This window comes from Pan troglodytes, chromosome 13, assembly GCF_028858775.2.
Source record: "Pan troglodytes isolate AG18354 chromosome 13, NHGRI_mPanTro3-v2.0_pri, whole genome shotgun sequence".
NCBI lineage: Eukaryota > Metazoa > Chordata > Mammalia > Primates > Hominidae > Pan > Pan troglodytes.
This window is the reverse complement of record NC_072411.2, coordinates 129708213-129723914: the sequence shown is the minus strand read 5'-3', so window position 1 is coordinate 129723914 and position 15702 is coordinate 129708213. Positions and strand designations below refer to the sequence as shown.

The following is a 15702-nucleotide window of genomic DNA, read 5'->3' as shown; positions in this document are numbered from 1 at the left end:
CACAAGAAGCAATGTTGTTCAGAAAGCAAGTGCCAACAATAGCCAAGGCGAGATGAGAGAGCTCAACCTCAGATATCTCTCTTAAGTTAAACCTAAGACCCTGGATGGGAAATAAAATACCTTCAGGTTACATAGGATCCTAGGATCCCATGAACATGCAAATTCTCTCTAAAGGAATGCATTTTCAATTTAAGCTATCAAGATTTCCAAATATTAAGTTCAATAAAATATGAGGCTGCAGTAAAAATTATCGCACAAAAATGAAACAAACCAATGAGCTTGAGTCAGTAAATGCAAAAGATTAACACCACCTCCCTCCAAGACTAGCTATCTGAATTACCAGTTACGAAATATAGTATATAGGAAACATTAAATGAAAGATGGAGTAAAAATGAACAGGAAATACGTAATTATCAGAATGAGGCAAATTTAAAAATCAGAATTTTCAGAAATGAAAAATTATAAATGTGGAAATTAAAAATTCACCAAATCAGTTAGAGAGCAGATTAGACATAACTAAAGAGAGAATTAATGAACTGGAAGGTAACACTGAAGTGATAATGACTGAGATTTTTTCAGATCCAATAAAAGTCATGCATCTACAGATATAAAAAGCACAGCTCATCAAAATCCGGATAAATAAAATCCAATTTAAAAACAATTTGGGCTGGGTGCGGTGGCTCACACCTGTAATCCCAGTACTTTGGGAGGCTGAGGCAGGTGGATCACCTGAGGTCAGGAGTTCCTGGCCAACCTGGTGAAACCCCATCTCTACTGGAAAAAAAAATAAAAAATTAGCTGGGCATGGTGGCGGGTGCCTGTAATCCTAGCTACTCAGGAGGCTTAGGCAGGAGAATCACTTGAACCTGGGAGTTGGAGGTTGCAGTGAGCTAAGATCACGCCATTGCACTCTAGCCTGAGCGACACTCCGTCTCAAAAAAAAAAAAAAAGAAACGATTCGGTGAAACTTCAAAGACAGAGAAGATCTTAAAAGCAACTGGAATGAAAATATAGGGAACGAAATTTGGCTCGTAGTAGACTTCTCAATGGAAGGGAGAAGACCATGGAATATTATCTTCAAGTGGTAAGAAAAAATAACTTGTGAATCCAGCAAAGATATGTTTGAAGTATAAGATCAAAATAACAGTATCTTCAGATAAAAAACAAAACAAAAAAACCCACTAGGCTAGGTACGGTGGCTTATGTGTGCAATCCCAGCACTTTAGGAGGCCAAGGTGGGCAGATCACCTGAGCTCAGGAGTTCGAGACCAGCCTGGCTAACATGGTGAAACCCCATCTCTACTAACAACAAAAATACAAAAATTAGCCGGGCATGTTGGCGCACACTTGTAATCCCAGCTACTGGGGAGGCTGAGGCAGGAAGATCACTTGAACCCAGGAGGCAGAGGTTACAGTGAGCCAAGATCGTACCACTGCACTCCAGCCTGGGTAACAGAGTGAGACTCCATCTCAAAAAAAAAAAAAAAAAAAAAAAAACTGAGAGGTCTTCATTAAAGAAGCTTATACTGTATATACTTTAAGAAGAAAAATGACCCAAGAAAGTCCTGAGATGCTAAGGGGTAAGCAAACTGTAAACTGGCAAATCTAAACAAATATCATCTTATTACAGTAACATCCAATTAACAGAAGGAAAAAAGGGACAAATAATATGTTTACCAACAATAACACTTAAATGAGCCAGGCGCGGTGGCTCACACCTGTAATCTTAATCCCAGCAGGCGGGTGGATCACTTGTGATCAGGAGTTCGAGAGCAGCCTGGCCAACATGGTTAAAACCCCATCTCTACTAAAAATACAAAAATTAGCCAGGTGTGGTGGCAGTCCTCAATCCCAGCTACTCAGGAGTCTGAGGCAGCACAATCACTTGAACCTGGGAGGCAGAGGTTGCAGTGAGCCGAGATCACGCCACTGCACTCCAGCCTGGGCCACAGAGTAAAACTCCGTCTCAAAAAAAAAAAAAAAAAACACCACTTAAATGAAACTACTTTGTATTTTTAAAGACCTTGTATTAACAGAAGATTAAAATACTGATTAACTCTGGAATGTTAATATCAATAGTACAATTTCAATTGTGACCATAAAAGAAAATGGAGGGTGGGGGTAGGGGGGAGGGATAGCATTAGGAGATATACCTAATGTTAATGGGTGCAGCACACCAACATGGCACGTGTATATATATGTAACAAACCTGCACGTTGTGCACATGTACCCCAAAACTTAAAGTATAATAAAAAAAAAAGAAAACGGAATTCCACAAGTAAAAGGGAAAAATCAAAACAAAACCAAAAAAACTTTGCCAATTTTTTAATTAAACATGCATGTGCCATACAACCTAGCCCTAGATATTTACCCAAGTGAAATGAAAACTTACGTTCACCCAAAAACTTGAGCATAAACATTTACAGCATTTCCATTCATATATATCAAAAACTAGAAACTCCTCAAACGGAAAATGGAAAAACAAACAAGCAATGGACTACTACTTAGCAACAATGAGGAACAAACTATTAAGATAAACAACAACTAACTTGGATTAATCTTAAAGATAATATGTTGAGTGAAAAAAGGCAATCTAGAAAAGTTATGAGTCCATTTACACAACATTCTTGGAAAGACAAAACCTGCAGTGTTGGAGAACAGATCAGTAATTGCCAGGAGTACAGTAAAAACAAGGGCTAAAAGTTTTTTGGGGTGATGGAACACTTGCATGTTCTAATTTGAGTGGTGGCTATATGAATCTATACATATGTTAAGATTCACAGAACTGCATACCAAAAAATTATAACGTATGTTAAGAAATAAAAAAACTGTAGTCCTGATTTCGTGTTAGTATCTATAGTAACCACAATTTTTAGACTAATTAAATTTATCATTAGCAGACTATCTTCACGACCAAATTTGATGATTTAAGTGAATAAAATCCTGCAGTGAATCAAAACAAGTATTTTTAAGATGTGAACCTGAGGTCACTTCCCTTTTTTGCTAAAGCCCTTCTAGCTACAGGGTGAATTCAGGGTTTATAAAACACTTTTCTGTCATATTAGTCATAACTATTGGATGAAAGTGTTGGGTAAGTAAACCACATTACTTTCATGGGGCCAATACTGAAGTACCACCCATTCCAGATCCTCAAATACACATTTTAAGTCTTCAGTTTTGTGCAAAAAAAAAAAAAAGACTCAATAACTGCAGTTTTGATATCTTGAAAACATGTTTGCAAGTTAACTGGTTTCAAGAAGTTCAAAGTAGCCTACTGGTGCAGCCCAATACATTTTTGTAGTATAATTAAGACATCTGCAGATCCCCAGGAGATTTAGTTTTAATGACCACCACCCAGGTATGACTGTAACCAGATGGTGTGGCTCATTCCATATGTCCATCAGTGTGCTGCTCTTAACTAGGCCTCAAACAATCTTGCAAATAGCCATTTGTTCAATTCAAATAACAATCTGTGCTGGATGAGTAAGTAGGAAAGCTTATTTAGTTAGTTTTATTAATTGTTTTTCTCCTGCTGTGGGAGAAGCTGGTAAAAATATTTTTAATAACCTGTGGAAGTTTATGTAGTTGCCAATAATACTGGCAGAAAGTAATAAAGTTGACATTTAGATCTAGCCCATCCTAGTTATTTACTAAAAATATTACATATGTTTCATAGCATAAAATTATACATTTAAAATCTAGAACAGATGGAAGGAAGGTGCCTTTAGTAGGTTATCAAATCTACAAACTATTGATGCCAAGACACCGTATATGTTGGCTAGTCCAAAATATTCGTCTATCCAGAGTCCAACATTAAAAAACTGAATATATTTAGCTTTCTATATATAATAATAAGCATGATATAAATCCCTATTATTCTGAGTTTCCGGGAAAGCCACAAATACTACACCATAAGGTCCTTGTAACACTTAGAGCAAGCATCTAAAAAATAATATTCAAGTTATGACTTAAACCTAATTAAGGCATTCTAGTTAAAAGTAGTGGACAAGGCTGGGTGCGGTGGCTCACGCTTGTAATCTCAGCACTTTGGGAGGCCGAAGCGGGCAGATCACGAGGCCAGGAGATCGAGACCATCCTGGCTAACACAGTGAAACCCCGTCTTTACTAAAAATACAAAAAATTAGCGGGGCAAGGTGGCAGGCGCCTGTAGTCCCAGCTACGCGGGAGGCTGAGGCAGGAAAATGGCGTGAACCCGGGAGGCAGAGCTTCCAGTGAGCAGAGATCGCGCCCCTGCACTCCAACCTGGGCGACAGCGAGACTCTGTCTCAAAAAAAAAAAAAAAAAAAAAAAAAAAAAAGTAGTGGACAAAATCTAAATCTCTTCACATGCCCAAACCCACAACGAAATGACAGTAAAGGAATAAGAAGGTATTAACCCACAAGAGACAGAGGGTTACCATGATGTGTTTATCTCATACTGCATGCCTGTATCAAAACTCCTATCTTGTGTACCTCATAAATACATACACCTACTATGTGCCCACAAAAATTAAAATAAACAGAGCATCAGAGAACAAGAGAAGAGTCCAAAAGCACACAACAGTTCTTGAATAACAAAATTTGGAAGATTTAAAAACAAAATACCAGCAGTAAGTGACTTTATGGAGAAAGCCAAAACAGAAGCTTCTGCAAAGGTGGGAGAAGCCAACTGGAAACTGATTCCCACCACAGGACGTATCAAGATTTACTGAAGGAACTGGATACAGGTGAGGGCTTAAAGTGGGATCAGAAATCATTAGACTCTCCAGTTCCTTAACAGCCAAAAGCATACTCCCACCAGCCCTAGGTGGGAAGTCTGAAGGAAAGTTTTAAAGAGGTTATACCACAGAGACTTCAAACTCAAGACACTGCTGAAGACTCTTGTTAGGGACCATGTGGAAAGCTGGAGGATTATCTAAGATCGTACACACAGAATGACAGTCACCTCCCTCAACTTGGTTCCCAGAACAGTGGCATCATAGGCTTTTATATTCCCCAAAAAAGAAGATTGGAGAAAATATGTCTCCACTATAAAAAGCGTGAGTTTCCAAACAAATTCAAAAAAAAAAAAAAAAAAAAGCCTAAAACACTGAACAAAAGACCTACACCAAAATACTTCAATATGAGGTTCTGAACAGCAGGAAAAAAAGAAGATCTTACATACTCCAAAAGAGGGAAGAAAAGAAGTGGGTCAGAAAGACTCAGTAATAAGAATAGCATCAGACTTCTCAACAGCAACACTGAAGGTTTGAAGACAACTAAGCAATATATTGAAAGTTCCAAGGGTAAAGTATTTTCACCTTTGTGAATGTAGGCAAACTAATTTTTAAAAAGAAGGCAGAATAAAACATTTTCAGCTTTGTGGCTTTCAAAAATGACCTCTCATTCACCTTTCATCAGGAGGCTAATGGAAATGTTGGGGGTCCTGGAAACAGAGCATCTAACATAGGTTACAAGTGAAGGGAATTTCCAGAATGAAGATAGAAGAAAAGTTCTGGTATGAGAGCCGCACAGCAGGCCTAGACAGCAGCATTTCCAGAGCAGAAGATTATAAAAGTACCCAGAAACAGTTTAAAAAAAAAAAAAACGTAGCTGATGCATCTGATCATATTGAAGGAAGTTCATTGCAGCTCATGCCTGTAATCCCAGCTACCAGGGAGGCTGAGGCAGGAGAATCACTTGAACCTGACAGATGAAAGTTGTAGTGAGCTGAGTTGGCGCCACTGCACTCCAGCCTGGGAGATGGAGTGAGACTCCATCTCAAAAATAAAATAAAATAAAATAAGAAATATGGAAAGACAAGAATTTTTGGAATCTGACAATTACAAGGAAAATTCCTCTTTCCTTTTCTGAACATACACTGTTTCTCCATAACTTACAAACACTGGTGTTGCATCTCCCCCTAGAATCGTAAAAATAAATCTATTACCTCTCCCAATGCCTTAAATTACCCAATGACAGTGATCATGTGTACAGCTCCCCCACTGTCTAATCTTTTCTTCTTTAAGCTAGTAGCATTTTTGGTTCCTGCAAATGTTCCTCTAATACATAGTTTCAAACTTCCTTACCATCTTGATCAGATTCCTTGGAGCATGCTCCAGTTTGTTAACATTCCTCTTAAAACAAGCAACCAGAATAAAAGCAAGGTATAATTACGACCTCTACAAAACATGTATGGTGTCAATCAAAAAGATTGCTATCTTAGTCAGAAGTCTTTGAGCAAAGTATGTTCTAACACAAACAAAAATTAATTCTCTGTATTTCAAACAACTCAAATAAGTTTCCTGTCCCCACTGAATAGCTCATGAACTTCATTCTAATGTTCAATCAGGTGTCTTTAGCAATAGTTCTCATGTGTAAGGTTGTAAAAGATGTCACAAGGAACATGCTATTAATGTAAGTACTCAAAGTTATAAATGATTTGAAAACGTTTTTACATACATTAAAGGTATCCAAGTTGTATTTCCCTAGACAATCATCACTTTGATTTGAATTAGAAAACACATTCAAGTGGGGGAAAAAATGAGGGGGAGTAGTAACACCTAGTCCCGAATATTTCCATAGGAGTTTCTCACAAATGTGAACATCATGCACGCTGCACAGAAAAGAAGGAAAATATCAAATAAGGAGATTTGCCTGTTTTCCAAAGAATGCTATTGGAACAGATACAGAGGTTTCTAAAGAGACGATGATTTTCAAATTGAGATCCAGAGGTCGGCAAGTTCTTTTAAAACAATGTCTTAATTCTTTTCATTTATAATGCACTAATATTATAAAATTTAATGTAAATTTAATCTAAACTGTATTTTATCCACTTTGAAACTAAAAGCCAGTGTTTAAAAATCACATGCCAAAAATGATGGATGAATGAATAGGGAACAGAAAAAGGCTTAACATGGCAATAATGCCTTTATACTCAGTTATGGTCAAATGATGTCACCACACCCTGAATGCTGGAGTTCTCCCAGTATAAAAGGTACCCACAGCACTATACAGAAGAGTCCTTCTTATCCAATTTGCTGGTTAAATCTATGTTTCTCCTTCCCTCTGAGAAACCTAAAGTTAATGCCTACTGCACAATGAACATTCACGGCTAGAAGGCCACTTTCTCCTGCTCCTCTCTCAGGAGAGAGTGAGTTTTATGCTTATCAAAATTTGTCTGGTATAGTATTTGGTAATATAGTTGGTACAGTACTTGGTAAGTATATAGTTTAAGTGAATGTCATGTAAAACAATGGCATGAGTGAGAAGAATTATTTCCATGTAAACTAAGTATTTTTAGAGACTAAAACAAGTCACTAGGATAAGCTGTTATTTGACCATGGAAAAGAACTGTAAAAGACTGAGATTAAAATCATAAAAATCTAGAAGAATTCAGCATTCAAACTGTTTTATAAGTACATTAAAATGCTAAAAATCATAAATAGTACAGCATGAGTCTGGGTTATATTAGGGGACAAAGAATCTAATCAGTGGACCCATATTCAAAGCCTTATGTGCCAGCAAATTAACAGTTGTATGTTAAAATTTAAAAACCTAAGCTTGAGGCAGGGCATGGTAATTCACGCCTGTAATCCCCACAATTTGGAAGACCAAGGTAGGAGGATTGCTTGAGCCAGGAGTTGGAGATCAGCCTGGGCAACATGGCGAAACCCCATCTCTACAAAAATTAGCTGGGCATGGTGGCACGCGCCTGTAGTCCCAGGTACCTGGGAAGCTGAGGTCGGAGGATCACCTAAGCCTGGGGAGGTCAAGGCTGCAGTGAACCATGATAATGCCACTGCACTCCAGCCTGGGCGACAGAGTGAGACCCTGTCTCAAACCAACAACAAAACCCAAACAAACAAAAAAACCTATGCTTGCTAAATATATATATTATATATGTATATATAATAGATACATGTATATGTATGTGTGCATGTATGTATTTTTTTTTTTTTTACTGATTGCTTGCTTTAACTGAATTTTTTGATAAACTTATCCACTATCAAACTTGACTGCATACAATGAGGGGTTCTAATTAGAATTCAAATATAAAAAATAGCACGAGAATTACGGCACACGGTAGTATGCACATGCCAAATTGAAAAGAATCGCTGTTGGAACGGCACCATCATTCCCATTGAATTCAGAATACACAACAGTATTTTCTCAATGAAACTCAAAAATAAGAACACACATTTTGGAGCTAAGAAGTTCCCTAAAAATAATAAAAAGCATGACACAGACATAAAACAAACATTTATGATGCATCATAAAATATCTATTCTGGGCTGGGCATGGTGGCTCATGCTTGTAATCCAAGCACTTTGGGAGGCCGAGGTAGGTGGATCACCTGAGGTCAGAAGTTCAAGACCAGCCTGGCCAACATGGTGAAACCCCATCTCTACTAAAAATACAAAAAAAATTTAGCCAGGCATGGTGGTGCATGCCTGTAATCCCAGCTGCTTGGGAGGCTGAGGCAGGAGAGTCGCTTGAACCTGGGAGGTGGAGGTTGCAGTGAGGTGAGATCACGCCACTGCACTCCAGCCTGGGTGACGAGTGAAACTCCGTCTCACAAAATAAAAACAAAAAAAAGAAAAAGTCTTTTTTCTGCCATTTGAAACACAATGAAGTAAAATCTACGATTTAAATCCCCAAAATATAGAATTCACAACAATTTACGGTAACCATGGTAACCATACATTCTTTGGTGGTGGAATCAGCATCAGTTCCAGATCCCAACTTCTAGCAGGTTATAACAGCAAAACACTAAGAGTGTGCACTAATTTTACAACTTAAAGTTGAGCTTGGATAATAGTACCTTCCTCACATCACTGTTACTAGAATGTCTGTCATACAGCTAGCACTCAATAGTTTTTTTTTTTTTTTTCAATAAATACTTTAACTGTTGTATCTCCAGCACATGGGCTAGTATCTGGCACTTAATAAATATTTGCTTAAAATAAAAAATTTGTCCTTCACAATCGAAAAAGTATCTAGGCCAGGCGAGGTGGCTCATGCCTGTAATTCCAGCACTTTGAGAGGCCAAGGCGGTGGATCACCTGAGGTCAGAAGTTTAAGACGAGCCTGGCCAACATGGCGAAACCCAGTCTCTACTATAAATACAAAAACTAGCTGGGCATGGTGGCGGGCGCCTGTAATCCCAGCTACTTGGGAGGCTGAGGCAGGAGAATGGCTTGAACCCGGGAGACAGAGGTTGCAGTGAGCCGTGATCGTACCACTGCACTCCAGCCTGGGTGACGGAGTGAGACTATGTCTCAAAAAAAAAAAAAAAAGAGAGAGAGAAAGTATAAAATATTTTGGCCACTTACTCTAAATACTTAACTGAATGTGGCCATATCAGAGTATCCAAAAAACGTAAAAAAGGAATTAAGAATATAAATCCCTGCTCACTGTGACCTCACAAGGTCCTGAATATTATACACAGAGCTCCAAAAGAGCAACTGATTTGCAATCCATCCTAATGCTACTAATTGTATAAAAACATTAAATACCTCTTTTCATCTGTCATCTAAAAAAAATTAAAATTCTTGTAATATTCATCTCAAGAGTCAAAATGTACACAGAATCAACAGAATATAAGTTACTATCCAGCTACATTTATTACCTGTGAAATTTCAAGCTTAAATGCACTGTCCACATAAAATAGATGGTATTAAGAGTGGCAACCTCTTTCTCAAATGTTATTTTTTATTTTATCTAAACCCTCACTGAAAAATTTATGGATCACTTTTTAAGGCTAGGACAATCTTTTATATTACATATCAATTATACTAATGTTTATAGTCTCCATAAAACAAATAATTTAGTCTAAAACTAGTCTTTAAATCAACTAGAAGTTATTTAACATGAAGGCCATTTTTACTGTTGGCTATATTTTAAATGTCTGAAGTGTCCATTCAGAATTTTAGGGATTTCCATAAATACAACAAGAAAGACAGTGAAAGATAGTGACAAACCAATCAGTTAGGATGCCTTCATCATTCTGCCTCAGTAACAAATAGTTTAACTGCATCTAACTCTGAAGTTCATTTTAAAGTTTTACAATCTAAATTCAGTTACACTCTGAATGAACATCATTCAAGCATATAGGACAGTCATCTGAAAAAAAAGAAACAAGAAAGATTAACTCCAAGTCTAGTAACATTAACAACAAGATGCTAGTTCAATTTATTTTTTAAAAAGGTATTAGTATAAATGATAGAAGGTATGTCACTATCCTAAAATTTAGAATTCATGATAGTGGATACTATTTGCTATGTATTCATATTTTCCAGGTAAATCAAGGAACGGCAGCTAGCATGCCTTATTTCAATATTTGTAACTCCAGTGCTTAGCCCTATCCTCAAATACGGTATGTGCTCAATAAGTAAATACAGTAACGATGTGTATCATTGAATCCTCTTAACAACCCTGAGCTATATGATATCTTCTTAACATAAATAAACTGAGGCTACAAGGATGGATCTGGGCCAATCTGCATGTAGTGGCCTAGCATAACACCTTGCCCTAAGCCACGAAGCTAGTAGCATTGTCAAAATCTGACTTCAAAATTCATATTCTTTCAATTATACCATGTCATCTAAACATCAGATACATAATTATTAAACCCAAGAGTTATATTATTCTTCCTAAATTATTTTCCTGCACTATTGCTTGTCAAAGAAAAAAATCTTCAGAAGCTATTGTCCCTCCAACGTTCTGCAGTAGACATTTGATGGTTGCCACTCTAGTCTTCATTCCCTACATCCCAAGAATTCTAGATTTCAGATTTGGGAACTCTATTTGGGGATCCTTGTGACAATGAAGTCAGGTTAGAACATATGTCCAGTTGTGGCATGATCTAAGCTAACCCAATCAGAGGGAAATGCAGAACTTCTGAAAGTATTGGACCAACGACATAATTAAGGCAGTATACCCAGGAGCTGGGGACAACCATACTCGAATGAGGAAAATCTAGGCAATATTATTAAGCCACTGTATAGTTTTACTTTAAAATCAATCAATAAACCCTTCATATTTTTAAACCAATTAGATTCCGGTTTTGAGTTACAACCATAAAATCCAAAGTGACAGATTTTTATTAGGATATTTCTTATTTAATATCTTTCACATACAGTACTGTTCCCTTACTCATGGCATGTCCTCTTCCTTGATGCTTCTCATCTATAGGGCACTTGCTATATACCAGGCATTACGTGAGATGTTTAACATACATTATTTTTAATACTGAAAACAAATCTACATCCAAAACCTACAAGGGAAATCTTATCCTCACTGTTTCATATATGAGAAAAATCAAGCTCAAATAGATTGAGTGACATTCTCAATACCGTATAACTAATACTTGGAGTCAGGATTCAAAGCCATGTGTACCTAGCTCATAAGTACTTGATCTTTCAAACATATGAAGCAGAATTTCTCGTTAAAGGTCTTTGCTCAGGCATCAACTCCCAGAGAAGCTGTATCATTTACATATTTCCTGGCTATCTCATTCACAGAAAGGAAATACTACAATATATTGTAACTCTACGTTTACATACTTACAAGGCACGCTCCATAAAACAGTTAAGATCCAGGTAACTTATGACACAGGACAAGTAGGCAATAAATATTTGTGGAATGACTCAATAGAGAAATGAAGTCCTATCTGCCACAGATTAAGTTCCATTAAGATAAATAATTGTCATTATACTGAGATATCCTTTTATGCACAATGTTTCTGAAATGTGGTATCTAGGAAGAAATTTGAAAATATTTCCTTGATATTACACATTTGCTGCTGTACTTACAAAGACTACACAGAAATGTCAGAAATCCGGAAGTGTAAATATATGTATTTTTTCCAAATCAAATACTTTACATGGATTAAAGGACCTGTGTTTAGTAAAAGCAGGACATACATCTTAACCATGTAATAAAAATCAAATACAATTACAATTGTTCTATTGGCTTCATTTTGGAACCAATATTGTCCAACGTAAGTAACAACTTTCTAGCTTAACTCCTTTTTCTGTAAATGAAATGCATGAACCAGGCTACCTCCCTGGTATCACCTAGCTCTGTGATTCTGTAGTAATTCGAGAATATTATTAACTGGCAACTTCTCAGAGTGTTTCCCTGGCCACACAGCCTAAAAGTAACCATGAGCACTCTCCTATCAAACAATTTTCATGTTCAGCATAGTACTTGCCCAAGACATTTTTCTTACTTTTGCATCCCCACTGGACTGTAAGAACCAAGAGAACAAGACTTTGCTATATTTATTGGCACACCCCAGGGCCTTACACAACCTAATAGGCACCAAAAAAAATGTCTGCTGAAGAAATAACACTCATGTAACACTAATAATGCCTCTTTGCCCAACTTTAAAAAGCAAATAGTACATACTAGACATGTTCTGCATTTTCTAAGTTTTAAGAAATCAATTTTCCCACATAAAGTATTATGTGCTTTGTATTAATCTTACAAGCAAAGGTTTTAAAAATACTTAGTAACTGCCACGTTGTTAGTAACTTTAAATACAAGATAATAATATAAAAGCATTTTATCAATTCCAAAACCACCTGCAAATTTTCCAAATGAAATTGCACGGCAATAAAAATCTTTATCAAAATAAAGCTTAATGAAGCAAAGAACAACAAACACAAATCATCCCAGTAACTCAGGACGGTAGTGTCTTTCTGAAATCATGGTGACTTGCTAGCTCTCCTCATTTCTGTGTACAGCCAGGGCACTCGGGTATTGATAGCGAGATACAGATAAATCTCACAGATAACTCCATCATATTTAGAATCACACAGCTCCTAGTGGGTACCTTATTGCCATTAAAACTTTCCCCCAACTCCTCAACACTCTCTTCGGACCATAAAACTAAAATCCCACAGCTTCAAATCTGCTCCTCTGCCTCCCCCTCCCGCAATTAATCCTTTCGAACTTTTCCCAGGGGATTCACATCTGCCATCAGGATGCTTTCATCCTGCTACTATTCCCAAGTGCCTGCTTCCTCCCAGTTACCTAGGTACTCTCGACCCAGAAAAAAGGCACGGGCGAGGCAGGCGTCCCTCCCTCCCACCCCAGCTTCTCCCCGACCCCCAGCAGGAGCGCCCAGCAGGTGCCTCGCTCCGCACCGCCGCTCCCGGGCCGCTGAGAGGCGGGGCACACAAAGGACCCGCATGGACCTCCCCCCGGCCTCCTAGCGTCTTCCCCCACCTCCCACAGCCCGGCGCCCCGGGTAGCTGGAGAACGAGGGCGGCGGCCGCAGGCTCGACGGAGACCAGGGACGCTCGCCCCGCTCGCCCCCTCCCTGACCCCAACCCCGCCCACGTCCCACCCACGAAGGCTGCCCAGAACGTAAACCCTCGCCCGGCAAAACCGAAAACGCATCCCCAGCCCGGCTGCCCGGGCCCTGCGCATCCAGCCCGCAGCCTCCCACGCCGCGCCCGCCAGCCGGCGCCCAACGGCCGCCCCCGACCACCTCCCACGCCACCCGGCGCTTTCCCAGCCCCGGAAGGGTCCCGGTCCCGCCGCCCGCTCCCCCACCTCCCGGGAAGGGCCCGACACCCGCCCGGCCGCCCCGCACTCACAGGCTGCCGGAGCAGGAGGTACACACGAAGGAGCCGACCGTCATGTTAACGTAGGTGGGGCCGCGCTGGTCGCAGTCGAAGCACTTTCGGTTGTGCGGGAGGCCGGTCATGTCCCGCAGCATCTTCAGGTGCTTCTCCTCCTGCTTCCGCTTCGCGCTGGCCGCCATGGCCGCGGCGCCAAGGGAGGAGGCCGGCAGGGCCGGGAGCCGGGCAGCGCTGCGCCGGGGGCCCGCGGTCCCACGGGCCGCCCTGGCCGCGGCCGCCGCCCTCCGTCTGCGCGCGCCGCCCGCGCCGGACCCGGCCGCAGCGGCTTGGCTGTACTGGGCTCGACGCGGCCCGGGCGCTGTGGTACGCGGGCTGACGGGCCACACCAACCGGCCCAGCCGGGACAACCGCCGCCGCCGCCACCTTCCCGACTTCTCCTGAGGGGAAAAGACGAGGAAGGGGACGGCAAGAGGAGGCCCGCCCCGGGCGGCCGGTAGCCAAGTGTCCGCTGGCGCCCTCTGCTGGCCAGGAGGAGTCACTGCGGCCTCGCTGAGGCATGGGCCGGGTCTGGAGCCAAGTAGGGAAGACACAATGGTGATAATAATATTAATAATAGACAATATTTATTGAGCGCTTATATATGCAAAGCGTTTCACATGGGTTACCTTCCCCTTCTGTTTAAAACTCTATAAGGGCTTTCCACTGCTTTGAGTATAATTCCAAATTCCTCACCGTGCCCTAAAAGTGCTCCATAGTCTAGCCCATTCAACCTCATTCTTCATCGTCCTCACTCAGCCACACTGGATTTTGAGTTTTCTGAACACAGCAAGCTCCTTTCTGACTCCTGCAGGACCCTTGCCCTTGCTCTTCTCTCTTTATCTTTGGGCCAGCTAATTTGGGGGGGCTTGGGGTGTCCTGTGCACTGTAGGATACTGGGCGGCGTTCCTAGCCTATACCCACTAGATACAAGAACAAACCCCCCAATTCCCATGGCTGGCAACCAAAAATCCCCAGACATTGCCAAAAGTGGAGGGAAGTTTAGGGCGGTGCAGTCACCTGGCTTGAGAACTGCTGCGTGTGGAAACCCGGATCATCCATAGCTGACATCCTCTAAGTCAGGTGGGGCTCAGATGTCACCTCCCCTGCCAGACTGTCCCAGATCAGCCGAGTTAATGTTGCAGCTCACCTTTCTCGAAGTTGCTCTCCATCAAATTGCTGCGTTGTATTTTCGTCTCAGTTCTAGCTATTTGAAATACTGCATCTTATTTCGTGTTCACCATGGGTGATCTGGACTCTCCCTTTAGGCGCTAAACAGCCTGGCCCCCGTATTTTCTGTGCCACTCCACCCCATTCCCCTCGCAGAGCTGGAGACTAGGTGTTCAATGTCGACGGAATGAATACATGAAATCGTTCATGTAATCTTCACAACAACCCTTCGAGGTGAGCGTTATTGTTATTTACATTTTACAAAACAGGAAGATGAAAGCCTGAGGGATTAAGTAAATTTACCCAAGGGTGCCTATGGCGAAGCTCAGTTCCAACCCAGACAGCCAGACTGCAGGACCCAAATCCCTCAGTCACTGCAACAATCAACTTCGTCTCTCGTTTTCCAAAGGAGTACAGGGAGACCCAGAGAGCTGAAGTTCTCGAATCACTGGGCTGGTGAATGGATTAGAATCTACGTTTCCTAACAGCCGAGACCCACCTCCACATCTCTCATGAAAGGGACTGGGTGAATCAACAAAGTGAGACTTCATATTAATATAATACTACTAATAATAATTAATGTTTTTAATATTAAAAGAAATGGACAGATTGGCCAATGAATGTTTTTAAACTTTTCTATTATGGAAAATATCAAACTACCATGAGCCCATGGACCACTTTCAACAATTATTAAGCCCATGGCTAATCTTGCTTTATAAATACCTCAACCCTCCATCCCCTCTCCTACTATTTTAAAGCAAATTCTAGGTTTCGTACCATTCATCTAAATGGTACATAGTTCCATTTGTATCCCTAAAAAATAAAACTTTATCTCTTTCAAACTTAGCCATGATACCGTTAGCATATCTAAAAAGTTAACAATAGGCTGGGCACGATGGCGCACACCTGTAATCCCAGCACTG

At 40.5% G+C, this 15702-nt stretch overlaps 1 protein-coding gene across 11 annotated transcripts in view; it reads right to left on the bottom strand.

The window, feature by feature from the left end:
• AGFG1 (ArfGAP with FG repeats 1) overlaps positions 1-14037 on the bottom strand; it is an 89031-nt gene extending 74994 nt beyond the window's left edge. For 4 of the 11 annotated variants that reach the window (XM_009444476.4, XM_009444478.4, XM_009444479.4 and 1 more), the window contains exon 1: positions 13589-14018. In XM_009444476.4, the coding sequence (XP_009442751.2) occupies positions 13589-13755 (167 nt within the window). In that variant the 5' untranslated portion in view covers positions 13756-14018. Of the gene's footprint in view, positions 1-13588 lie in introns of all 11 variants that reach the window. The other 7 variants (XM_009444474.4, XM_009444475.4, XM_009444477.4 and 4 more) reach the window with 4 other exon arrangements.
• Between the last annotated feature and the right edge of the window lie 1665 nt (positions 14038-15702).